The following is a 26,920-nucleotide window of genomic DNA, read 5'->3' on the forward strand; positions in this document are numbered from 1 at the left end:
CCGCAGAATCAGAAACCGGAGAGCCAGCACTGGGGTTGTGGGAGTAGGCACTGCCCAGGGGGAGGCACCCTACCTCAGTATAACCCAGAATTATTGTTTTCTTAGAAAAACTATCCCTCGGGGGAGGAAAGTATTATGAAAACACTTAGCCAAGAAAATTGCTTAAGATCAACCAACTCTCCTTATCCTGATACTTTACCCACAAAATAACTTTCTAACCAGTCTCTGTGTATATCTCTACTTGAGCTGTCTGAGAACACTTGAAAAGAATTAAGTATTTGATCTCCTAAAACTCTGGACAAAGCTCTACCAGCATTGGTTGGAGATCAGAGGCAGTGGTGCAGCCACCCGCCACCCCGCGTGACCTTTATCACACACTCCCTGCATTGGCTCCTGACAGCACATTCTTCTCAGCTCCCTTCTCTCCATGGCCACTCCGTAGCTTCTTGTTAGCACTTCCTCTTTCCCTGACCTCTAAATGTCAGTTCTCAGTGTTCGGTTCTGTGGTTATTAATGTTGGCTGCCTCACGAGAATCAGCTGGGGGCTTCAAAGACAAGCCTGGGCCTGGGCCGTCCAGCCCACAGACACGATTCTGTGGGTCAGTCATCAGCCTGGGCACGAGGGTTTTTCCAAAGCTCCAGCCAGCGTAGGGGACCACCATTCCAGGGCAACTTCAATAAAAATCAGCTGAGCACTTCCAAGTGTGCATCTCCAGCACGAGGTGTCACTAACCCAACTGTTCATGTGACAGCTCTGTGTCAGTATCTTGTAAACACACTGGAGGGTGAATGCTGGATCCCCAGTGAACTGTCCCTCTTCCAGTTTTCTCTGAGTCGTGGCCATCTCTATCTGCTCGGGGACATAACTAAGAAAACCAGGAGCTACCCCCGCAGTCTTCTGTGGACTCTCACTTGAATGCACATCACAGAGTTCCTTTCTGCTCTAAGAATGCTCTGAAAGTTCGTCTGCTTTGCTCCATCTTCACAGATGGCACTTAGACCACTGAGACTTCAGTCCCCACACTACAGTGACAGCCTATTAATGAGACTCCCTTTCTCCAACAGCTCTGAAAGCAGACTTTCTGGAACACAGCTAACACCTGTTAGAATGGGCAGACTCCAAAGCGCTGGCCACACCACACGCTGGTGAGGATCTGGAGCGACAGGAACTCTCGTTCACAGTGTCGGGAACGCAAAATGGTGCAGCCGCTTTGGAAGATAGTTTTGCAGTTTCTCACAAAACAACATACTCTCACTATATGATCCAGCGATCATGCTTAGCGTTAAGCCAAAGGAGCTGAAAACTTACATTCACACAAAAACCTGCACATAGATGTTTATAGCAGCTTTATTCCTCGTTGTCAAAACCTAGAAGCAACCAAGATGTCCTTCAGTAGGTGAATGGGTAACAAACTGTGGTCCATCCAGACCACGGAGTATTATTCAGCGCTAAAAAGAAACGAGCCATCAAGCCAGGAAGAGACCTGGAGGAAGTGTGGACGCAGGTGACTGAGGGCAAGGAGCCAATCTGAGAAGGCTGCATGTCGTGTGATCATCTAGGAGACATTCTGGAAAAGGCAAAACTGTGAAGACAGTGAAAATACTGGAATGGAAGGGGGAAAGGGAGGAAGGAACTGGCGGAGCACAGGGAGTTTTAGGCCAGTGAAACTATTTTGCATGAGACCATAATTATGGACACCTGTCATTATACATTTGTTGAAAACCACACCACCAAGGGTGACCCCTGAGATCATCCATGGACTCGGGGTGATGATGACGTGTCAGTGGAGGCACGCTGAGTGCAACAAAAACGGTCCCACTGGTGGGGGCACGGACAGTGGGGGAGGTGGTGGGCATGGGAGGAAGGCAGTATGAGAGACTTCTCTGTACTTTTTTTCACAGTAAAATTGTGAAATAAAATACAAAGTCTAATAAAACCATATGTAAGATCACAGTTGTGCCCTTGTTTGAACTGTTCCAGGCTACACTTTCTGCCAGAAGTCCACATATCTCCCCACGAGGAGGGGAGCAGGAAGGGTGAAGGAAAGTAGAGATTTGTCTTAATTTTGAATTCAGAACCATCTCCCTATGCTCCCTAATGCAAGTTATTCTTTTTTAAATGCACAGAATAGTGTGACTTGCTCAGTTAAATAAGAGAGTAAGGCTAAGAATATGATTTACACGGATCACGTCTTTGTGAAAAGTCATCCAGGTCGTGGTGTTAATTCTGTCTACAGGGAAGCCCACCGACCCCGGAAGACAGTTCCGCCTCCATTCTCCTTCTCACGTTGCTGGTTGTCTGGAGGCGCCGAGGCACCGCAGAGGGAAGGGCAGCACTGCCAGCTGGCGTCAGGACAGAGAATAGATCCGCCTGCGACCCTCGGCTTGGCGCTGCACAAGGGGAAGTGTGCGGCTTTTCCAGGTAACCCTGCTGCTCTAACTTGAGTGCACGGTGCCCCCATCTGCCCTGCGGGGGTGAAGTCCAGGCCAGGGCCTCTCCTGTAGGGTGGGTCCCACCTACCAGGGGCTGCCTCTGGCCGCTTTGGCTCTGGAGACATGAACAAGTCAACGCAGGGCTGTGACATGTGCGGCCTTCATCCTACAGTGATGAGCAAACCAGTAACTAAGATAACTTTAGGGGTAGGAAAAAATCTGGGTGAAGACATCATTGTGCGGGGGGCCCTGCTGTTGTCTGTGTGGGCAGGGAAGGCCTCTCGAAAGCACAATCTAAGCCAACAATCAGAAGCCACTGTGCAAAATCCAGGAGAAGAGTCTCCAGACCAGGAAAGAACCTGGACGGAAATCTGTGAAGAGCAAGGTGCTCATGAGGTGTGTGTTGGGGGGGGGGGGGGGGGGCGGGGCAAGGGAGGCCAGACAAGGGGCAAGACCAGACCCGTGGGCCTGGGGACACACAGAGGGCTTGAGGTTAATTGAAGTGTCAAGGGAAGCCCTTAGAATATACACCAAGGGAGTAACGTGAGTTTTCTAATGCTGTAAAAGACCCCTCTGCCTGGACGTGACGGCTAACCAGCAGGGTAAGAGCAGAGCAGGGGGCAGCCTGGGGGCTGAGCAGGAGCGTCAGTGGGAGAGGACCAGGCGGTGACAGTGAAGACGAGGGAAACAGACAAACTCAGGACCTATGTTTGCAGGTAGAGATTGTAAGGCTTGCTGCGAGGAAGAAAGTCAAAGACGACTCGTAGGTTTCTGGATGAACTAAGAACTGCAGGCAGCACTTACTGGTTTTTGAGGGCTCATATGTCAAGCATGGTCCTAAATAGTGTTTTACACACACACACACACACACACACACACACACACACACACACACACACACGCTTGTTGAATTTCCATAAGAATGTTGTAGGGAAAGGACTATGGTCCTTTTACACATCAGGAAACTGAGGCAGAGTGGTCAAGTAACCTGCCCCAGCTGTGCAGGTCAGGGTGGTGGCTGCCTGCACTGGCCTTGCCCCACCCACTGCTGGCTCGAAAGGACCCGGTGGGGGGTGGGGTGGAGGATGGGTGTCCGCGGAAGAGGCCAGATTCAGGTCATTCAGGTCACTGCAGGCTGCTGTGATTCCCTTGAGAACTGCCGCCTGAGCCACTGAGGGCCACAGGCAGGATGGTCCGAAGGCGCAGAACATGCTGTGCTGGGGTGGTAACATGCGTGGGGAGTGGGGGGTACAGGAAGCACAAACAGCCCCCACGGCTGGTCCTCACCGCAGTAACACGAGTCCACCTACTTACGGACTCTGAGTATCCACTTACACTCTTACACTCAGTGCTCAGAGTCCCGCTCCTCCCTGTCCTTTGAGAGACAGGCTCCTCAGGGGGTGGGGTGAGGGGTGGGGAAGGCAGCTCAAACTTTCTAAAATAAATCTAGGGAAGAAGACGATGACCTTCCCGTTTCCAGCTTCCGGCAGGGGAGTGGAAAAAAGAGGCTGCCACTGGATTGTCAAGAACTTGTTTTCAGAACAAAACTCCACCAAGCTGTCCTTTGCAGAAAATGAAGCCACCCCATGGCTTCTGGAAAACTGTACCATCTGCTTCCTTCTCCACGGTCCCTACTAGGAGGGCAGCCTTGTGGGGGGCTCCTCGTGGGGGTCGCTGAAGGGCACGCGGGCAGGCCCGAGGGTGACTCAGGCCCAGCGCAGCACGCTATCATTTCAGAAAGAAAGCGGACAATTTTCAGACCTTACCACAGCTTCTGATGTGGACCGTAGCCCCCGCGGCCCCGTTCTGGGAAGAAGGTCCTTGGGACTCAGCAGGTGCAGCTTCAGCTTGCCGAAGAGGATCTTCAACAAAAGCAGTGACACGTGGTGAGCGGGTCTCGGGTTTGGGAGAAAGAGAACATCGCTGCCACAGCCCAGAAGACACACCCGCTTGGACGCCACAGGTGCTCCCAGTCTGACCTCATGCTTTTCTCAGATTTACAGGAATTTGAAGGAATGAATCTCAATGTGAGAAAACATGGACAGCTTACATACTGTCCAGATAATCAACATAAAGCAGTCTTTATAAATTCAAAATAAATCTCCCTTTAACACCTAAAGAGTATATTTTATTTAAAAAGTTAACTTTACCTCTTGAAGCTGATTATTACTCATTATAAGGAACTGTTCTCCTGCAACAAAATGAGCTTCTTGCTCCAATTCCTTGAGACGAGACTGTGAATGTGATAAACGATCTCATTAATATTTTCACAATTTAAGATTATTTAATTTGCTCATCAGGCAATTCCCAAAAAGAGCTCTTATAAAAATAAAAACTAACCTATAATTTACCAAAATGGATGTTAAAAACAGATATTTTGACTCATGGTAGAAAACTCAGGCTCATAGAATCATTCTCTCCCAAACCTCAGGAAGCAATGAGAAAGGTGAAAGAAGCACAATAGGAAATAAGACACCAAAGGAGGGGAGGGAAAGACTGTTTTCTCTAGGAATGTTACCACCGGAAGAGGGATCTAGCATCATACCCATCAGAACATCCAAAATATCCCAAAGCAGAAGAAGCAGGACCAAACTGCCTGGTGACCAAAGTGAGGACACGACAGGGCCCTCCCTCCTGACAGAGCAGCCAGAGGACGCCAGTGAGGTGCTCAGAACAACCACACCTGGCCATGGGGGACACAGTCCGGCTTGAGGGGCAGGAGGCATCGGTGGTCCCAGTGAAGAGAATCTATCCATGTCCTACGACTCTACTGATACAATGCTGAGTGCTGAGTTTATAAGCCCCTCCCCCCTTGCCATTTCAGTCAGAAGAAAAGTAGAAGGCAGCCAGGACTTAAAATTTTTTATTTATAAAAGGAAGCAGAGAGAGGCACCTGGGTAGCTCAGCAGGTTAAGCATCTGACTCTTGGTTTTAGCTCAGGTCAAGATCCCAGGGTCATGGGATGGAGCCCTGCATCATGCTCTGCACTGAGTGTGGAACCTGATTAAGATTCCCTCCCTCTCCCACTGCCCCTTTCCCTCACTGTGCTCTTACCCAAAAACAAACAAACAAATAAACTTGGCAATCCTTAAAAAAAAAGAGAGAGAGAGAGGCGCTTCTCCAACTTCATCTCAGGTCATGATCTCACGGTTCGTGGGTTCGAGCCCCGCGTCGGGCTCTGTGCTGACTGCCAGCTCAGAGCCTGGAGCCTGTTTCAGATTCTGTGTCTCCTTCTCGCTCTGACCCTCCCCTGCTCACGCGGTCTCTCTCTCTAAGAAATAAATAAAACATTAAGAAAAAAAAATTTTTTTTTTTAAAAGAGAGAAAGAAGAGAAAACAACAGAGGCTAAACCAACCACCCCTGGTGAAATATTGTCTGCATTCTATTCTTTACCAGACAAGGATGGCCTTGAGGCTGCAATTCTGAAGGAAGTTCACAAATAGGGCCCAAAGAAGTTAGGAGTAGGACACGTACGTTACAAATAGTAGTATGTAGGCAAAAAGCAGCCAGAAACACTTGCCTCAGTTAAAGTTTGCCCAAACTCTGTGGTCAAAGAAACAAATGATAAAGAGAAAAACCAGGAGCAGAGCACTAGAAGACAGTAGTGGATCCCTTCAGGAATAAGTCACACTGCAGGAAAGAAAAACTCCAGTAACAAACTGTTTGATCTCAAGAATTAAGAGACAGCATGAGCTTCCAGTTAAACCAGCACAGTAAGCTGGCACGTCAGCGCACACGGCTTGTGTGTAGGCACAAGCAGCAATGGATACACACAAACGGAGAAAAACAAACAGGCAGTTTCTTAAAAGAAACCAAACAAGACGTGAACATTGGCTCTGAGCAGAACTAGTTATAAACGAGAAAGCGGCAGGCAGAACTGAGGCCAGAGCCCACCTGGGCTCTGGGCAGGCAAAGCAGCGGCTAAACGCGCCGCCCGGCCGTGAGAGGACTGGGCCGGCCTGGGTCGGTCACCTGCTGCCACAGAACAAAGCACTCTTAGCAGACGCTGCTCTGTCCACACCTCTGAGGCTCAGCAACAGGGGCGGCGCTCAGCAAGGCACACGGCCACGTAGCCTGGGGCTAGCAGTGCATACGTCTTTCATTATTTCACATTTTTCCCCTTTTAAAGATGATTATCTGGCTTTTTCGCATTGATAGGAGTTCTCTAGAAGAGTCTGATATGAGTCCTTTGCCATACACATGAGATACAATCAAAATCCCAGCAGGGTGTTTAAAAAAGCAGATGCTAGAATTTTATATGGTACGACAGACACACTGTAAGTGTGGAAGACACACTATAGGGTGTCAAAGCCACGGTAACTAAGGCAGGGCAGTATTTGCACGGATAGACCAATAAACCTGTGAAACAGAACAGAGTCCAGAAAAAGACCCACATTACGCAGTGCTAAAATCAAATACAAGTGGAGACCAGACTTGCAAATTCCCTGAGCAGACAAAAGCAGTTTAGTCATACAAGCAAAGCTTAATCTAGCTGATTTTGCAAGATAAGTGAGGCTACTTGATTGCGTTGCTTCTTGTTTGTGCCTTTGAAAATCATAAGTGAATCTCAAATTGTGCCCCCAAATTGAGATGAAATAACAACGAATGAGTTCTCTTTTATTTAAGCAATTCTAATACTGCAATCCTGAGCGTGAAGAATAGGCGGTCACTGCCTCCACCCTTATCAGCTGTTTTACGACAATTTACGTCTAAGCCTCATCGCGCCTCACGGTGTGAGTGATCCTGGTTTGAGAACTGTCTCTCTGGTGTGTGCACAGTGCAGTTTCATTATTACTGCTTCAGTGCTTCACTGAGTTTACCTTGTTTTTTTCCTGAACTTTTGAGAACAGTGATCTGTTTATGACACAGACATTACTGTAATTCAGCAGGGAAACAATGGCACTTTTAATAAATGACACTGAAATAAATGGCAATCGACTGGTGAAGAAGTATTAACTGTACTTAATACCATAGAGAAAACTTAACGTGAAATGGATGGTAGGCTTAAAATAATACTATAATAGCTTATAGGGCACCTGGGTGGCTCAGTCAGTTGAGCATCTGACTTCAGCTCAGGTCATTATCTCGCAGTGCACAAGTTCAAGCCCTATGTCAGGCTCTTGGCTTTCAGCTGTCAGTAGGGAGTCTGCTTTGGATCCTCTGTCCCACCCTCTCACTGTCCCTCCCCTGCTTGGGCACATGTTCTCTCTTTCTCTCAAAATAATCATTAAAAAATGATAATACAGCTTATACAAGAAAACACGGAGTAATATTTTCTTTACCAGAAGGCAGACAGAAGACACTAGCACATAAAAATTTTTAAACATTTAAAAACAAAAAGGTTCACTGAACTTCACTAAAATGAAAGAGATTCTGTTTACCAAAAGAGCCACTGGTAAGAGTGAAAATACAAGCCATGGACTCAGACTGGGCCAGAAAGTAATTTAGATTCTTTGGGCCACATATGGCCTCTGTCACATATTCTCCTTTATTTTGGTTTAGGTGTCTTTTTTTCAGAGAGAGAGAGAGAGAAAGAGAAAGTGAGAGAGCACCAATGCAAGCAGGGGAGAAGCAGAGAGGGAGAGGGAGAGAGAGAATCTCAAGCAGTTTCCGCACTGTCAGTGCAGAGCCCGACGCGGAGCTCAGTCTCACCACCCTGGGATTGCGACCTAAGCCGAAACTGAGTCTGGCACTTAACCGACTGAACCACCCAGGTGCCCCTAGGTGTTTGTTTTCTAAAACGTATAACAACTACTCTTAACTTGTAGTCCCTAAGAAAGTAGGCCCCAGGATGGATTTGGCCCAGAGTATTGTTTGCCAAACCCTGGATGGGTAGAAAGAATTTTCAATATATATTACGAAGGACTTACATAGAGAATTTAAATTTAGTACAAACAACTCACATGCAAAATCTATAAAGAATTCCTACAAATCAATATGAAAAGGTCAATTAGCATACATTTAAAAAATTATTTTATTTTGAGAAATCAGAGAGAGAGACAGAGAGAGAGAACAAGTGGGAGAGGGGCAGGGGTTGGGGGCAGAGAATCCTAAGCAGGCTCCACACTTAGTGAGGAGTCCAGTGTGGGACTCAATCCCACGGCTGCGAGATCATGACCTGAGCCGATACAAAGAGTTAGACGCTTAACCAACTGTACCACCCAGGTGCCCCTAGCATAAATTTTAAAATGGGTGAAGTCTTTGCAAAATTGGACCATGAGAGTATATCCAAAATACCATCAAGCACCCAAGAAGGTCCTCAATATGATTAATCATCAGGGAAACAAACTGAATCCACAATGATACACAATCTCAGACCCACTAGAACAGCTAACATGAAAAAGACTGGCAGTACTACACTGGTGAGGATGTAGCATGTGTGACTGGACAAGGTCACAACCAAGTCCAGGAGCTACTTGGAGGCACCTACTACCTTTACACACACGCTGTGACCTGGAAATTTCCCTTTTAGACACAAAACCAAGAGGCAGGAGCACTGATATCAACTACAGTTTGCACATGAATAATCACAGCCACTGTGATCACAGCAAGTTGTACTGGAATCCACTTCTGCTAAACTCAACCAAGCAAGTGAATCATAGATGGACTGTGAGAAAAAAAAAAAAAAAGCCAGAACCAAACAGCCCATGTGGTGTGGTTCCATTGACATGAAGCTCAAAATCACTGAACGCAGAGTCAAATTAATGGCTGTCTCTGGGGGTACAGACTAGGAGGGGACAGAAAGGAGCCTTCTCAGTGCTGGAAATATTCTGTATCTTGTTCTGGCTGGAGTCACATGTGTGTGTACATATGGAAAATGCGTCAAGCTATACACTTACGACTTACATCAGGGAGATTCTGGGGAGAAGGCAGAGTAGGAAGCACCTGTAAGTGAAAACCTGTCTCCCCACCTGGACAGTAGTTGCAGGGGCAGAAGCTGCCTGATGCAACAACCACCCTGGACTTAGGAGTCTCCAGGAGGCTTGTGACTTCCTGGGAGAGGCATGGATGATAAACTATGGCTACTTTTGGTCAATGTCAGCTCTTGGCACAGTAGCAGCTACCCATCCCCCATCTCCCACCCCAGCCACACAGCGGGGAATCATCTGTTTCTGGAACCGTGTGCAGGAGCCAGGGTGGACCAAGGAACCCTGTCCTTCAAATACCAGGGATCTGTGCTCTGACTACTGACTGCTGCTTCTGACAATAGAGGTGCAGACACACAGGCAGGCAGCCACTATTGCTGCCCCTCCTGGCACTGTTGTAAGACCCTCTCTCTCCAGATGAACAGATGTCCATGGGATTTAAAGGGCCAGCACCTTTTATATCCCCCTTCATTTTTCACTTTTTCTCCTTTTGGGAGCCAGGTATTAAAGACAGGGGTGTTCGGAAACTACTACTTATGCAGGGAAAATTAGAAATAGACTGTGCATGCCCAGAAGAGTCTTAGAAAAAAACATGAGAAGACCTTAAGTTTACCCTTCAGGCTGATTGTTAGCACAGAGGCAGCCTACAGCAATAAAAAAAAAACAACAACACTAACACAAAATAGCAAACCCTGTGGTAGAGGGAGAATATGATTTCCAGAGCTACCACATTATCAGATTCAAAAATCCAGTGTTCCCTGAAAAATCTCAAGGCTACAAAGAAACAAGAAAATTCAAAGGGGGGAAAAACGCCAACAGAAACTGTTCCTGAAAATGACCTAATGGCAGATTGACTAGACAAAGACCGTCTTAAAGATGATCAAAGAACTAAAGGAGGATGTAAAGAAGGCCAAAAAAACAATGTGTGAGAAAAATGGAAATAACAATAAAGAGAGAGAAAACCTAAAGGGAAATCAAAATGAAATTCTGAAGCTGAAAAGTACACTAACTGAAACAGAAAATTCCTTAGGGGGCTAGAAAGTCATATTTGAGCAGGAAGAAGAAAGAATCAGTGAACTTGATGATAGGACAATGGAACTCATTGAGGCTGAAGAACAGATGGAAAACGAATTGAGGAAAGGTGAACAGAGCCCAAGAGAGCTCTGGGACACCATCAAGCAGATCAACATATACATTGTGAGTGTCCCAGAAGGAGGAGAGAGGGAAAAGGGCAGCAAAAATATTTGAAGAAATAACGGCTAAAACTTCTCAAATTTGATGAAATATGTGAACATAAACATCCAAAAAGTCCCACAAACTTCAAGTAAGAGGAGCTCAAAGAGGTCAACACCAAGGCACATTATAATGAAAGTTTCAAAAAACAAAGATAAGGAATCCTGGAGTTAGCAAAAGAGAGAAGTATCACAAACAAGGATCCTCAATAAGATCAATGAGATTTCTCATTAGAAACTGGAGGCCAGAGGACAGTGGGCCAGTATTTTCAAAGTGCTAAAAGAAACACTTGTCAAGCAAGAATCCAGCATCTGGCAAAATTGTCCTGGAAAAGTGAGGGAGAGATGAAGACTTCCCCAGGTAAAGAAAGGCTGAAGGGGATGTGATCACCTCATCTGTCCAGGAAGAAATGCTCAAGGGGTCCTGCAGGTAAGACAAAAGGACACTAGACAGTGTCTCAAAGCCACATGGAGAAATAAAGATCTCAAGAAAGGTAAACACGTGGGCAATTATATAAGCTAGCATTATATAACAGTTTGTCACTGAGCTTTTTGGTTTCTTCATACTTAAAAAAGTAAACAGTTATGAGTATAAAAGCTAGTATTACCGTAACTTCAGTTTGTAACTCCATATCTTGTTTTCTACATAATTTAAGAGACAAATGCACTTTAAAAAATTATTGGTTTATGTTTGGGACACACAATGTATAAAGATGTAATTATGTGGCATCAACAACTGAAAGGGGTGGGGAAAGACTTGTAAAGGAGCACAGTTTTTGCATGTTATTCAAGTTAAGCTGTTATAAACTCAAATTAGACTGTTATAATGTTAGGATGTTAAATGTCATCCCCATGGTAACCACAGAGAAATAGCTATAGAATATACACAAAAGGAAATTAGAAAGGAACTTAAAATGTTCACTACAAAAAATCAACTAAACACCAAGAAGACAGTGCTGTAGGAGAGACAAAAATCTAAAATACACACAGAAAACAGCACAATGACAGAAGTAAATCCCTCCTTATCAGTATTTACTTAAATGTAAATGGATTAAACTCTCCAATCAAAAGACAGAGACTAGCATAATAAGTAAAAACATATGATCCAACGATATGCTGTCCACAAGAGACAAACTTTAAAATCAAAGATACAGACAGGTTGAAAGTACAAGGATAGAAAGACACAAATAGTGACCAAAATAGAGCTGGGGTGGCTATATTAATGTCATAAAAAATAGAATTTAAATAAAAAATGGTTAAAAGAGACAAAGGATGATATGTATCTGATACAACAAGGAGATATAACAATTATAAACATTTACATGCCTCATGTCAGACCATCAAAATATATGAAGAAAAAATGGACAGAAATGAAGGCAGAAAGAGACAATTCTACTACAACAGTGGTTGGGAGACTTGGTTACTCCACTCATAATAACAAGTAGAACAACCTAACAGAAGATAAGGAAATAGAGGACTTAATACAATAAACCAGCCAGATGCAACAGATGTGCAGAGCACCCACCCAGCAACAACCGCACATACGTTTTCTTCACATACACGTAGGATATTATCCAGGACAGACTATATGTTAGTCCACAAATTAAGGCAAAAGAGATTTTAAAAAAATTGGTATCATACAAAGCATCTTCTCTGACCACAACAGGATGAAGTTAGAAATCAATAACAAAAAGAAATCTGGAAGATTCGCAAAATTGTGAAAATTCAACAAAAAAAAATTTTTTAAGAGAGACTGCAAGCGGGGGAGAGGGGCAGAAGTAGGGTGGGAGGGGGAGAGAGAGAATCTTAAGCAGGCTCTGCACTGAGTGCAGAGCCCAATGTAGGGCTCAATCCCATGACCCTGGGATCATGACCTGAGCCAAAATCAAGAGTCAGATGCTCAACTAACTGAACCACCCAGGCACTCCTAAACAAATCATTTTTAAACAACCAAAGGATAAAAGAATAAATCAAATTGGAATTTATAAATTACTCAGAGATGGATGAAAATGAAGAAAACACAATGTACCAAAACTTACAAGATACAGCAAAAGTAGTGATAAAGGGGAAATGTATAGCTATAAATATTATAAATATTAAGAAACAAGAAAAATCTTAAATCAACAACCTAACTTTACAACTTAAGAAACTAGAAGAACAGACTAAACCCAAAGCTATCAAAAGGAAGGAGATATTAAATATCAGAGTAGATATAAATGAATAATAGGGAAACAACAGAGAAAGCCAATGAAACCAAAAGTTACTTCCTAAAAAAAAATTAACAAACCTTCACTAGATGGACTAAGAAAAAAAGAAAACTCAAATTACCAAAATCAGAAATGAAAGGGGGAACATTACTATCAATTCTACAAAAATAAAAAAAGTACTATGAATGACTATACACCAACAAATTGGATAACCTAGATGAAATGGATAAATTCCTAAAATCACAAAACCTAGACTAAATCACCAAGAAATAGAAAATCTGAAATGTGCTATAACTACTAAGGAGGGTGAATCAATAATCAATCTCCCAACAAAGAAAAGGGCCAGCCAGATTATCGATTCAACTTTCTTAGTAGTTGTAGGACTATAGACAAACATCCCGTACGAATACTGATGCAAAAATCCTCAACAAAATACAAGCCATATATTGAAAGGATTATACACTGGGAAAAAGTGGGATTTGTTCCCAGAAAGCAGGTATGAGCCAATACATGAATGTAATACCATAAATGTAATACACCAATGTAACATGCCTCATCGACAGAACAGAAGAGGGGAAGAAACACAGGGTCATCTCAATCAATGCACAAAAATCATTTGACAATATTTAACACCCTTTCATTATAAAAACACTCAAAAAACTAGAACTAACTCCACATTAAAAAAAATATATATGAAAAACCCACAGTAACAATCATACACAGTGGTAAAAGTGAAAGCATTTCCTCTAAGTTGAGGAACAAGGCAAGGTTGTCTGCTTTCACTGCTTCTATTCAACATGGTACCGGGAGTTCTGGTCAGAGCAACTAGGCAAGAAAAATAAACAAAAGGCATCCAAATTGGGATGGAAGAAGTAAAATTATCTCTGATTGTAGATGATATGATTTTATGTGTAGAAAACTCTAAATAGAGTCCACACACACACAACAACAACAAAACAAACAAAGAAGAAACCCAAAAAGCCAAGAATATTATTAGAAATTTGGAATTCAGCAAAGTAGCAGGATACAACATCAACACATAAAAATCACTTGTTGCATTTCTACACGTGAACTACCTGGAAAAAGTAACCACAAAAACAATTCCATTCACCAAGGCATCAAAAAGAATAAAATAGGAATTAAAAGTGTGCCAAGAACATTCAATGGAGAAAGTACAGTCTATTCAACAAATGGTGCTGGGAAAACAGGTCATTCACATGCAAAAAAATGAAGCAGGACCCCTACCTCACACCATATACAAACATTTTCTCAAAATGTACCAAGGACTTAATGTAAGACCTGAAACAAAACACTTAAGAGGAAAACACAGTAGAAAAGCTTTACAACACTGGATTTGGCAGTGATTTCTTAGATATGACAATGGCATAGGTAACAAAAGAAACAATTTTTATTTTATTTTATTTTATTTATTTTTTTAATATTTTATTTATTTCTAGCAGAGAGAGAGAGACAGCGTGAGCAGGGGAGGGTCAGAGAGAGAGGGAGTCACAGACTGAAACAGGCTCCAGGCTCTGAGCTGGCAGTCAGCACAGAGCCCGACGCGGGGCTCGAACCCACGAACCGCGAGATCATGACCTAAGCGAAAGTCGGATGCTTAACCGACTAAGCCACCCAGGCGCCCCCAATTTTTATTTTTTTAAGAAAAAAGTTTACATTGGACTTTATGAAAATTTAAAAAATTTGTGGATTGAAACACACTATCAAAAGAATAAAAAGGTATCCCATAAAATGCGGAGAAAATATTTAAAAATCATGTATATGATAAAGGATTACTATCCAGAATATATAGAGGATTCCTAAAACCCAATAAGAGAAAAAAGAAACAACCCAATTAAAAACTGGGCTAAGGATCTGAATAGACATTTTTCCAAAGAAGATACACAGATGGCCAATAAGCACGTGAAAAGATGATTAATCAACATTACTGATCATTAGGGGGATACAAATCAAAACAATGAGATACTACCTCACACACATTGAATGGCTATTATAAAAACAGAACAAAACAAAAAACCCAGAAAACAGCAGGTGTTGTTGAGGATGTGGAGAAAGTACATTTGTGAGCTATTACTGGGAGTGGAGACACAGCCACTGCGGAAAAAGTATAGTGGTTCCTCAAAATATTAAAAATTATCTGGCACAGGGGAGCGTGGGTGACTCGGTCAGTTGGGTATTCACTTCAGCTCAGGTACGTGAGTTCAAGCCCCACATTGGGCTCTGTGCTGACAGTTCAGAGACTGGAGCCTGCTTCAGATTCTGTGTTTCCCTTTCTCTCTGCCCCTCCCCCCACTTGCACTTTTCTCTCTCTCAAAAATAAATAAAAAACATTAAAAAAATTTTTTTACATTATCTGGCACAAAAACAGACACTCAGATTAATGGAACAGAATAGAGAACCCAGAAATTGACCTACAAACATATGGCCAACTAATCTTTGACAAAGCAGGAAAGAGTATCCAATGGAATAAAGACAGTGTCTTGAGCAAGTGGTGCTGGGAAAACTGGACAATGACATGAAGAAAAATGAACCTGGACCACCTTCCTACACCACACACACAAAAAAGTCAAAATGGATGAAAGATCTAAACGTAAGACAGGAAGCCATCAAAATTAAGGAGAAAGCAGGCAAAAACCTCTCTGACCTCAGCTGCAGCAACTCTTATGTAACTTGTCTCCAGAGGCAAGAGAAACAAAAGCAAAAATGAACTATTGGGACCTCATAAAAAGAAAAAAAAGGTTCTGCACAGGGAAGGGAACAATCAGCAAAACTAAAAGGCAACCAATGGAATGAGAGTAGATATTTGCAAATGACATATCAGATAAAGGGTTAGTATCCAAAATCTATAAAGAACTAATCAAACTCAACACCCAAAAAACAAATAATCCAGTGACGAAATGGACAGAAGGCATGAATGGACACTTCTCCATTAGTTAGACATCGAGATGGCTAACAGACACATGAAAAGATGCTCAACATCGCTCATCATCAGGGAAACACAAATCAGAACCACAATGAGATACCACCTCACACCTGTCAAAATGGCTAACATTAACAACTCAGGCAACAACAGATGTTGGTGAGGATGCGGAGAAAGAGACTCTCTTTTGCACTGCTGGTGGGAATGCAAACTGGTGCAGCCACTCTGGAAAACAGTGTGGAGGTTCCTCAAAAAGTTAATAGAACTACCCTATGAACCCGCAATTGCACTACTAGGTATTTATCCAAGGGATACAGGTGTGCTGTTTGGAAGGGACACGCACCCCAATGTTTATAGCAGCACTATCGACAATAGTCAAAGTATGGAAAGAGCCCAAATGTCCATTGATGGATGAATGGATAAAGAAAATATGGTATATATGGACAATGGAGTAGTACTCTGCAATCAGAAAGAATGAGATCTTGCCATTTGCAACGACAGATGGAACTGGAGCGTACTGTGTTAAGCGAAATTAGTCAGAGAAGGACAGATATCATATGACTTCCCTCACATGAGGAATTTAAGATAGAAAACAGATGAATGTAAGGGAAGGGACACAAAAATAATATAAAAACAGGGAGAGGGACAAAATGTAAGAGACTCTTAAATATAGAGAACAGAGGGTTGCTGGAGGGGTTCTGGGAGGGGGGATGGGCCAAACAGGTAAGGAAAATTAAGGAATCTACTCCTGAAATCACTGTTGCAGTATATGCTAACTAACTTGGATGTAAATTAAAAATAAATAAACTTAAAGAAAAAAATTATAAGATCTAGCAGTTCACTTAGGAGTATATACTCCAAAGAATTAAAAGCAGGGTGTCAAAGAGATATTTGTACACTGATTTTTATAGCAGCATCATTCACAATGGCTACGACATGGAAGCGACCCAAGCTGCTTATGTCTATTGGCAGAAGAATGGTAAGAAAATGTGGTATATATGTATAATGGAGTATTGTTCAGCCTCGAAAAGGAAGAAAATTCTGACACCTGATACAACAGGGACGAATGTTGAGGTCATCAGGCCAAGTGAGATAAGCCGGTGACAAAAAGACAGGTTCTGTATGATTCCACTTCCATGAAGTACCTGGAGTAGTCAAATCATAGAAAGTATAGCTGTGTTTGCCAGGAGCCGGGGCGGGGGGGGGGGGGGGGGGGCAGAACGGGAAGTTACCTCTTCAGGGGTGTAGCTTCAGTCCTGCAGGTCTGGGGATGGATGGTGGTGATGGCTGTACAACCGTGTGAATGTATTTACTACCCTATTCTCTCTAACTAGAAATGCTTACGATGGTTAACTTTTATGTTAAATGTATTTTATCACAATAATTAAAAATATTTATTTACTGTAAGCAATTTCTTTCTCAATTAAAAAGCACATAAAAAGAAAAAAGCCAGTTCCAGATGGATTATAAACCTAAATGTAAAGGCTAATGAAAATAACTTTAAGATAGAACACAGGAGAATATTTCATGAGCTTGACATAGGGCAAGCTTTCTCGAACCGCATACAAAAGCACTATTCATGAAGACAAAGACTGGCAAATTACATTAAAAATGAAGAACTTCTGGGGCGCCTGGGTGGCTCAGTGGGTTAAGCATCCAACTTTGGCTCAGGTCATGATCTCACGGTTCACGAGGCAGAGCCCCGTGTCAGCTCTGTGCTCCAAGTGCAAAGCCTGCTTGGAATTCTCTGTCTCCTCTCTCTCTGCCCCTGCCCTGCTCATGCACTCTCTCTTTTTTTTCAAATAAATACATAAAAATAAAAATAATTAAGAACTTTTGTTCATCAAAAGACACCATTAGGAGGGCAAAAAGACAGAATGGGAGAAGGTATATGGAACAGGCTTGTAACCAGATCATATCAAGATGTCCTATAAATTAGCAAGGAAACCATAAAACCTGCCATATCAAAATGGGTAAAAAACATGAACAGATCTTTCACCAAAGAGAAACTTCTACTAACCAATGATGATACGAAAAGCTATTCAATCTCATGAATAATCAGCAAAATAGAAACCAAAATCATAATGAGGTATCATTACATCCTCAACAGAATGGCCTCTACTGAAAGTCTGGTATCCACACAGGTGAGGGTGTGCAGCAGGTGAGGGTGTGCATGCAGCTGAGGGTGTGCAACGGCAGGACCATGTGCACTTCAGGCAGCTGCGACTTGGGAAAGCATTAAAGCTGGGCAGGCCCGTCCCAGGGCCCCAGCAGCCCACCTGCCTGTGCCGCAGGGAGCCGTGCCCAAGGGTGTGGCATGGCTGGTAAGGGCTGCAAGCTGGCAACTGCCAGATCCCTATCAACAGTGGAACAGAGGGGCACCTGGGTGGCTCAGTTGGTCAAGCGTCCGACTTCGGCTCAGGTCATGATCTCACGGTTCGTGGGTTTGAGCTCCGCGTTGGGCTCTGTGCTGACAGCTCAGAGCCTTGAGCCTGTTTCGGATTCTGTGTCTCCCTCTCTCTGTGACCCTCCCCTTCTCACGCTATCTCTGTCTCTGTCTCTCTCTCAGAAATAAATTAAAAAACATTAAAAAAAAAAAAAAAAAAAAAAACAGTGGAACAGAGGGTGCAATGGAAGACCAAGCAAGCACCAAGTGACACAGGACGCCAGTGAAGCTGGGACATGGAGGCCAAGGGACAGATGTCAGCCACCACCGTGAAAGTACAGTTCCAAAGAAACCATAGGTTAGGCACTGGAGGGAAAACTGCAAAGAAAAGCAACAATGCAATGACTCTAAAACTCAGGATGGAGGTTCCTCTGTGCAGCAGGGAGAGGTTCTGAGAGGGAAAGGACACAGAGGGCTTCTGGAAATTCTACACTCCGACCTAGGTGATGGTTATACTAGAGTTTCCTCTAAAATAACTTCAGTGAAATATTTTAATGCATTTTTCATGCATCTGTATGCATCTCTCTGTATTTTTTATTTTTGACAGAAAGTTTTGTTCTTGCTTTTTTAAAGAATCCAAGGAACACATGAATTCGCCTTACCACGGGATAGGAGGATGTCTTTGTGAGAAGAACCTGACTTTTGAGAAGGCCAGAAGGTCCTCGAAACCATGCACACACGCCGTGGGGAGGCACCCAGCTGTCCTGCTCACTTGAACCCCTTCGGGGGGCGGTACTCCCCGGCGGGAGTCAGAGACTGGAGGCATCCACAGGCCCGCATGAAGGAGGGAGGGAGGAGAAGGGGGGGAAGCGCTCACACGCAGAAGAGGCTAACAGGCACCAAGTCTCTGAAATGACGTACCGCAAGAAGTGCTGAAGTCTTCTCCATTTCTTCTCTGTTCACCTGAATGCTGTGGCTTTCCATCACTGTGATTCAAAAACCAAAGCAGATAAAATTGGCACTGTATGTATCAATCATTTCTGTGAAAGGCTCAAGAATGAAGGGTGAGCCTCACTCCCTGCCAGGGACATAGGGCAGCACCTGGGGTCAGTGTTTGGACCCAGCAGTGGAGCCGGTGGGTGTGGGGATACGCACTGGCCGGCCACACTGAACGGAGCCGCCAGTGGCCAGGCCAGCTGCAGAGTCCTGGGAGGGGCTCGGCTCTCCTAGTGCCCAGCAGGACCCGGGTGCCCATACAGAGGAGACCCCCGCAGCCCTTCTAGGGGCTCTCCCAAGGGGGCGGGCCCAAACACCTGCAGCCTCGTGCAACAGGCTGAAGGCCTCCTCCCACACCGCTGCTCTCAGGCCAGGCACCCAGCAAAGCCATTCAGTACAAAAGGTATCCCTGTGACTGAATGTCAGAACCTTCTAGGGGCGCCTGGGTGGCTCAGTCAGTTAAGCGTCTGACTTTGGCTCAGGTCATGATTTCACGATTTGTGGATTCGAGCCCCGCATCGGGCTCTGTGCTGACAGTTAGCTCAGAGCTTGGAGCCTGCTTCAGATTCTGTGTCTCCCTCTCTCTCTGACCCTCCTCTACTCATGTTGTCTCTCTCTCCTCAGAAATAAACATTAAAAAAATTAAAAACAAAAAAGAACCTTCTAGATCAAGAGGTGATGCAGTCCAACCCCTCTTGTTACAGAAAGGGAAAATAAAGGGCTTGCTACCTCTCAGTGCCCACATGACACCCTGCCTATCCCTAAATAAAACAGAAAGAGTTGCTCTCAAACAAGGTAAAGAATTCTCTAGAGGGGCGCCTGGGTGGCTTAGTCGGTTAAGCGTCCGACTTTCGCTCAGGTCATGATCTCGCGGTTCGTGGGTTCGAGCCCCGCGTCGGGCTCTGTGCTGACTGCCGGCTCAGAGCCTGGAGCCTGTTTCAGTCTGTGACTCCCTCTCTCTCTGACCCTCTCCTGCTCACACACTCTCTCTCTCTCTCTCTCTCTCTCCCCTCTAGAAATAAAAAAAAAAAAACATTAAGAAAATAATAATAAAAAGAATTCTCTAGAAAGATGACTGTCCATCATGTTTACAGTACCTTACCTGCCAAAATCGGTATTAGAGGAAGCTCCAACGTACAAAATAGTTGCCATAAACCGTAAACCTGTTGCACAGGAAGAAATGATTATCAATTTAACTTTTAAATTACTGGCACCTGCATTCTGCTCACCAGCCTATTTGATCTCATGGAGGCGGAACTCGAGTGCCCCTGGAGTGAACGCGGCCCCTGCACCACCTTCTCTCCCTTCCTAGTAAAACTCCTATTTCCTGCAAGTACCTTATTTTATTACCAAGACCTTGTAAAGATATTTAGAAATATTAGAGAAGACAAACCCCACTCCCAATTTTCTTTAATCTTTCTCATTTTTAAGTGTGATTTAGGTATTTTTAGACTCTTAGCCTTCCATTTTCATTTCAGAATAGGTTTTCTGAATTCACAGAAGTGTAACTAGAATTTTCATCGGATTTCACATCGGCTTTATAGATTAATGTGGACAGAGGTGAAATCTTTGCATTAGGTCACGTCCCCCAAGAGTATGCGACATCTCTGCATTTGTTCAGACCGCCTGCACGCCCTCACCAGAGCTTGTGTCTTGTATGTCCACTCCTGCTGCCATCGGAGAGGCCTTGGTCGCCCTCCACTGCCCACCCTTCCAGGCCCAGCACCCTGCGCTCTGCCCTCGAGGAAGGGCTGACGGACGTCCCCCAGGCCAGCACCTGGCTCCTGCTTCTTTCTCGGGCTGTTTTTGCCTATCTGGGGCAGGAGGGGAGAGGGGGGCTTCTCTGCCGCTGGACCCTATCCACCAGCCCACAGTCCTCGGCCTGCAGCCACAGCTTCTGGGGCCCGGCTTCCTGACCGGCAGCCCCGGCAGGGCTACTGCTCTCCCGGGGCCCTGGTGACAGCTCACCCTCCAAGCCTGGGGTGGAAATGCTTCCAGCCAGTGCCTGTCCCTGGAGGCTTCCGTGTCCCTTGCTGGGTCCCTCACCCCCGGCCTTGCCACAGTACACAGCCCCTTCCTTCAACTCTTCTAGATTATTCCCTCGAATGCCCTCTGCTTCCCAATGAGACCCTGAGTAGAGCTGTGTCCATCTCACTATTAACTAAAATAAATGCTCAGCTTTTATGTTAACTGCAGCAGTAGAAATGTTCCAGTTGAACTGGTGGCTTTTAAAAATGCTACAATTGTTAACCCACAGAAAACATTTTTAAAACTTCAGGCCTTATCATCTGGACTATCCTTCTATGAATGAAATGCAAGTTAACTTGGCCTTAGAGCTCAATGTTCTGTTTCCTGCGCACTCGAAGATGCTGTGAGTGTGGATGGGAATGAATGCTGCTGTTGGGGGACAGAGAGCAAGAATGCCAGCCAACCCTGAGTTATGATAAAATGCCTTGCCTTCAACTGGGAACAAAGGCCCATCGTGAGTCTGTAGAGTATCTTCAGGTTCACACATACATTCTGGTTCTTTAAAAGATCAAAAGAATTAAAGATTAGGCAAACTTGGCAGTCACAATATAGGAGGTGACAATACGCACAATGTTTGTCACAATATAGGAGGTGACAATACGCACAAAAATGGATACTGGCTAAGCAGCACGAGTCTTTCCATGGCAGACGTGACACCCCGTGGCATCACCAACACCTCAGGCAGACGAGCTCCCGTGCAAATGCAAGAAGCTACTGGAGCCTCCCTTTCTCCCTCACCCAGTGTTTTCCTCACTGTACGGGAACCGCAGAGAAGCTAAGTGCCCAACGTGCAAAGATCACACCATGGTAGAGACAGGAGTGCACCCTCCACGTGGCCACCCCACCACCCGTCCTGGCCCGGACGACACCCACAGAGGCCCTGGGAGGGACAGTCGGGGCGGGGCACAAGCCGGAGCCCCCTGCACTCAGTCTGACTCTCTTCCCCTGATGGATGACTCCCCATCATTCTGCCAGATGACTCCCCACACTCCGCTCTGGGCTCAAGGCCCCAAGGCAGAGAAAACCCAGGACGGTGAGCTGCCAGCAGGCTGCTGCGGGCTGGCATTTGCTGTCTGGTTGTCCCAGGCCTCGGTGCTCCCGCAGCCTGGTCAAGGGCACCAGCCACCATGAGCAGACTGTCCACTCCTGCCCGATGAGCTTTCCACAGGACGGAGTTGACCCTGAGGCCCTCACTTGGAACAATTCCCCAGCTGGGTCTCCTCAGGACAAGGCTGAGCTCCAGGCGGGACTAGCACCTTCCGGACGAGCCCCTGACACAGTTCCCCATCTTCCCGCACCTTCCTCCTCACCTCCGCATTCTCCTGGTCCCCCCTGCTCTCCGGCTGCTCCCCCTGCCCCGCTCCGACTCCCCCTGCAGTCTGACAGCTCACAGCACCTCCTTAGTCAGCCTGCCCCTCCTACCCCTCCTGTCCCTCCCTCTGCACTGCCGTCTCTGTCTCCGCAAGGGACACATCTCGCTAAGGGGGCTGCTGATTTTCTTCCTGGGGCGTGACGAGGGCCTGGGGTGAACTCCCCGTGGGCGCCGACCACAGCCCCGCAGGCGGCCGCTCCAGCCTGGGCACGACGGCCTCTGCAGCTGGTGCTTCGCTCCCCGCGGGCGCCGCCATCCCCAGATGCCCACTAGAGAGAAACTAGACTTCAGAGGCAGAAACCCACACTTTGAACCAGAGCCTCAGCTTGACCCTGGGCAAGGCACCTGCACACTGGCCTCTCTGCACCTTGGTCTTCTCATCTATAAACTGGGGCTGGTAAACCTGAGGTGGGCACATCCCTGTTTCAGCAGCAGTGTCTCAGCTTGTTTGGGAACGTTTCCTCCTCGTTCTCGTAGGATGGATAAGAACTCACGTCTGTGCTCTGCCCCCGCCGAGGGGCACCCGTGGGGCACAGTGAGGGAAACGAGGCTCTTCGTGCTGAGACTGAGTCTTGGACAGAAGCGACACCTGGATGCGAGGTCATGGCTCACGGGGGCCCCGGGGCTCAGGGCCCTTGCTCTGCCAAGCCCGCTCCTGCTGTTCCTCTGATCAGTGAGCCCCCCGCCCCCCGGCCCCCGTATCCCTCTGGTGGGTCTCTTTTCAAATAAAGGGCGAGTGAGTTTCTGCGTTGTTGACCCCAAGTCCCTATCTGACCCTCTCCTGCCCTCACAGACGGCCCAGGACGAGGCTCCCCGGCACGCCTGCCCCAGCCTCAGCGCCGCACGTGGCCAGTCGCTCTGCCCCACGGTTCCCACCCCACGGCCGCCCCTCGTGCTCCCTGAGCACCCTGCGTGCTCTTCCAGCCGTGCTTTTAGCACCCAGCTGCTGATTCACAAGCAGGAAGCCTGAACAGAGCGGCCCAACTGCCGCCCACGCTGCTCCCACTGGGCCGCCTCCTGCGGGGCCTGCTGTGGGGCCACGGGAGGCGCTGGGCCGGGCTCCAGGGCTGTGAGCAGGCACCACGGCTCCCAACACACGGTGCGTCTCCAGGAAGGGCTGGGAAAGCCACTCCTGGGCACGGGCCGAGGTGGGGCAGAGCCTCTGCCACAGAGGCCGCGTCAGCAGCACGAAGAGTTTATAAACCAGCAGTGCTCAGGTCACAGAGCAGGTGGCTCTTTGACACCGGAGGGTCCGTTTAGAGAATCACACTGTGAAGAGGGGCTCTCTGGTGCAGTTTCCTGATGGAACGGAAGTCACCTGTCCTTACTCAGTACCTTCCACCAGAACTGTCAGGCTAGAAAGCACTTGTGCAAGATAAGTGAAGATGAATGTCAGCAATGTTCTTTTTACTACTGGACTGCCTATGAAGTGGAAAACATTTCTAGGAAAAAATTCGGGTAAAGCCTCATCTTTTTTTTTTTTTAATGTTTTATTTATTTCTGACACAGAGAGACAGTGTGAGCAGGGGAGGGTCAGAGAGAGAGGGACACACAGAATCTGAAGCAGCTCCAGGCTCTGAGCTGTCAGCACAGAGCCCGATGCGGGGCTCGAACCCATGAACCGCAAGATCATGACCTGAGCTGAAGTTGGACGTTTAACCAACTGAGCCACCCAGGCGCCCCAAGTAAAGCCTTATCTTAACGCAACTCACCACCACACTTCTTGAGGAATTCCCGTATGTGCTGCTGACTGTGACAGAAATGGAACTTTCAAGATATTTGGCCACTAAATCTTCAAAAGAGGGCGCGGCATCCTCAGGATCTATGAGCCACGCAGCAATTCTGGGGTCCAGCCCTACGAAGTGCACAACTAGAGAGAAAAAGAACATTTAGTACAAAGAAGGACCGTCCTTTCTCTGCCCTTCCGAGGTCCTCAAGGCTCAGATCAATACCAGCACTGCTATCACCTCAAGTCCCAAAGGTGAGAGCCAAGGGACGTCCCACCATTCCTAGGGAAATCTGAACCTTTGGGAAGAGTGGCCTCCACAACCCAGGTCCCACACAGGAACCTGGGTAGCCGAGACACTTCGAATAAACATGGAACAGGGAGTTCTCAAAAATGCCCCGAGACACAGCATTGAGAATCCTCGTCACTCTTCCTGCCCCTCCGCCCCTGCTCCCCAGCTTTCTGACACACGCCCTCGCTGCGCTGCCTTTCCAGGAGCCCCTGACACCACTTCAAGGTGTCCAGGAATCCAAGTGTTGTGATTAGAAGGAGAAGCATATGCCCCCTCATTGCTGAGTTTGGCGGGGGAGGGGGGCCATGCATGTGAGGGCACAGCCTCCTGGCACTCAGGATCCCCCGATGCGCAGAAAACCCCAAGGGACCCTCTGATGCATGGGGCGTGTAAGGAGAACCGGGCGCTAGGCCGCCCCTGGCAGTCACAGCCCCCACTTGTGGTTTTCTCATCTGGAGACCCTGGAAGAGGTGCCTGTGCGCATCCGAGAGATGAGTGGGAAGATGCTTTGTGAAAAATAAAAATGGCATTTGCTAAATAAGTTTCAGCACCAGAGTATTTTAGACACGGACAAGGGAGCCATAAGAGGTTGGGGGGTGCTGATAAACAGATAAATCTGACTCCTAAGTGATTGCTTTTTCAAGTTACTTTAACACTTTGAATGATGCCTCAGAGCCGCTGGAGCCGCCACGCCAGTTTGCATTCCCACCAACAGTGCACAAGGTTCCCCTCTCCGCGTCCTCGCCCACACCCATTATTTCTTGTGATTGTGACTTTAGCCGTTCTGACAGGTGTGAGGTAGCATCTCATCGTGGTTTTGACTTGTATTTCCCTGATGATGAGTGATGTTGAGGTCTTTTCGTGTGTCTGGACTTTGGTTTAATTCTTAGGGAGTTTATAAGCTATTTGCGGTAACAACAAATCCCATCTGACCACACTGCATAACTCACTTCTAACTTTAAACTACAGAAGTAATATACACACTTGCAAAAAATCAAGTGACCTAAAGCACAGAGGGAAGGCGCCCCTCACCCTGGGGCCCAGCCGGTGGCCTGGCACCGCCTCCTGCTGTCAGGAGGGGTCACTGCTGGAGAGTCAGGTCTCAGAGATCATGAAAAGGAAAACTTACCATGCTTCCAACTGCCATCATTACCAAAAAACTGCAGCACGGTTCTCACAAAATCCTTGGCATTAAAACAAATAACAGGACATTTACATTTCAGTGTATGAAACAGCACTTTCCTGGAAGATGAAAACAAATTCACCGGTTTACACACTGATCTAGAACTTGTGACTTCTGACCTTGCAAAACGCTTCTCTTGTACAGCTAGCACTTACACAGCACTATGTGCAGACCTTCTTCTAAGAGCTGTACGTGGATTAACCTGAATCCCGCGAGGTGGGCTCACGCATCTACCTGAAGACGAGGCACAGAAAGGCTGGGAGGGGAGCCCATGGCCCCCTGGCGGTTGGGAGCTAACCCCCAGGAAGGCCCCATCTCCTGCAGACTAAGACGCACCTTTCTGAGCAGAGTACACGCTCTGGGCCCCTCCCAGGCTCCCCCACACCACTCTCCAGCCTGCTCTCCCAGCATGCGCCCAAACACCACCCTCTGCTCACATTGAGCTCTCCCCTCGGCACCACTGCATGGTGCCACGTCCTCTCGCACTGTGGGGCCACGGCACATGCTGCATTCTTGTCTAGGATTCTCCTCCCATGTGTGATTTCTGCAAATTGCCCACCTCCTTCCCCAAGCAGGGAGCTGTCCCTCCTATACTCCCGTCCACGAACAGGCTGCAGCGGGACCACACCTGCTGTGCTGTCATTTACCTCGAGAGTCTGCTTGCCCTACTGCATCGTGAGCTCCTGGGCAAGGGACTGATAAGAGATGGCATTTACTGAACACTTAACCATGAGCAGACACTATGCTAAACACCACAAAGGACTGTTACACTGAAATCTCACCACAACCCTGTTAGGCAGGCACTAGATCCACCTTACAGACAAGGAAACTGAGGCTCAGGGTGGCTAACCAATCTCCCAGCGTGCCCCAACCGGTGAGTGGCAAAGCTAAGTTCTGAGACCCTATCAGCTACGTCCAGGGCCCGCAATGAAGTCTTCCTTTATAGGGATTGTGTCTTCATACATGAATGAGGGTCTGTCTTGCAGAGGCTGAGGGAGAAAGAAACTAGGGGCCCACTCAGCTCTGCGCACAATGTCAACAGAGTCAGAGTTTGCTCAGCTTGCTCCGTAAACAGACGTTTTTAGTCCTGTCACATTGTCTAGTGTGATTTCGCCTGGGATTCCCTTGAAGAGTGGCCAGGGTGGGAGGGAGAGAAGGGTGCCAGCAACACAGCCTCTGGTCTTGGCTCTGCGGACTCGGGAGGATGCGTCGGGGAGAGCAGGGGAGAGGGGCTGGGGGCTCACATGGGAGTAGAGCTGT

At 46.6% G+C, this 26,920-nt stretch overlaps 1 protein-coding gene across 1 annotated transcript in view; it reads right to left on the minus strand.

Annotated features, from left to right (window-relative positions):
• POLN (DNA polymerase nu) overlaps nt 1-26,920 on the minus strand; it is a 165,542-nt gene that overhangs the window by 97,965 nt on the left and 40,657 nt on the right. Inside the window, exons 6-12 of the mRNA XM_039232153.1 lie at nt 25,607-25,719; nt 24,172-24,329; nt 21,517-21,585; nt 20,162-20,222; nt 18,985-19,049; nt 4,584-4,667; nt 4,200-4,295 (exon numbers count right to left, since the gene is read on the minus strand). Of these exons, the coding sequence (XP_039088084.1) occupies nt 4,200-4,295; nt 4,584-4,667; nt 18,985-19,049; nt 20,162-20,222; nt 21,517-21,585; nt 24,172-24,329; nt 25,607-25,719 (646 nt within the window). The remainder of the gene's footprint in view (nt 1-4,199; nt 4,296-4,583; nt 4,668-18,984; nt 19,050-20,161; nt 20,223-21,516; nt 21,586-24,171; nt 24,330-25,606; nt 25,720-26,920) is intronic.

Source organism: Hyaena hyaena, unplaced genomic scaffold (genome assembly GCF_003009895.1).
Source record: "Hyaena hyaena isolate Hyena2069 unplaced genomic scaffold, ASM300989v1 scaffold_63, whole genome shotgun sequence".
Taxonomy (NCBI): Eukaryota; Metazoa; Chordata; class Mammalia; order Carnivora; family Hyaenidae; genus Hyaena; species Hyaena hyaena.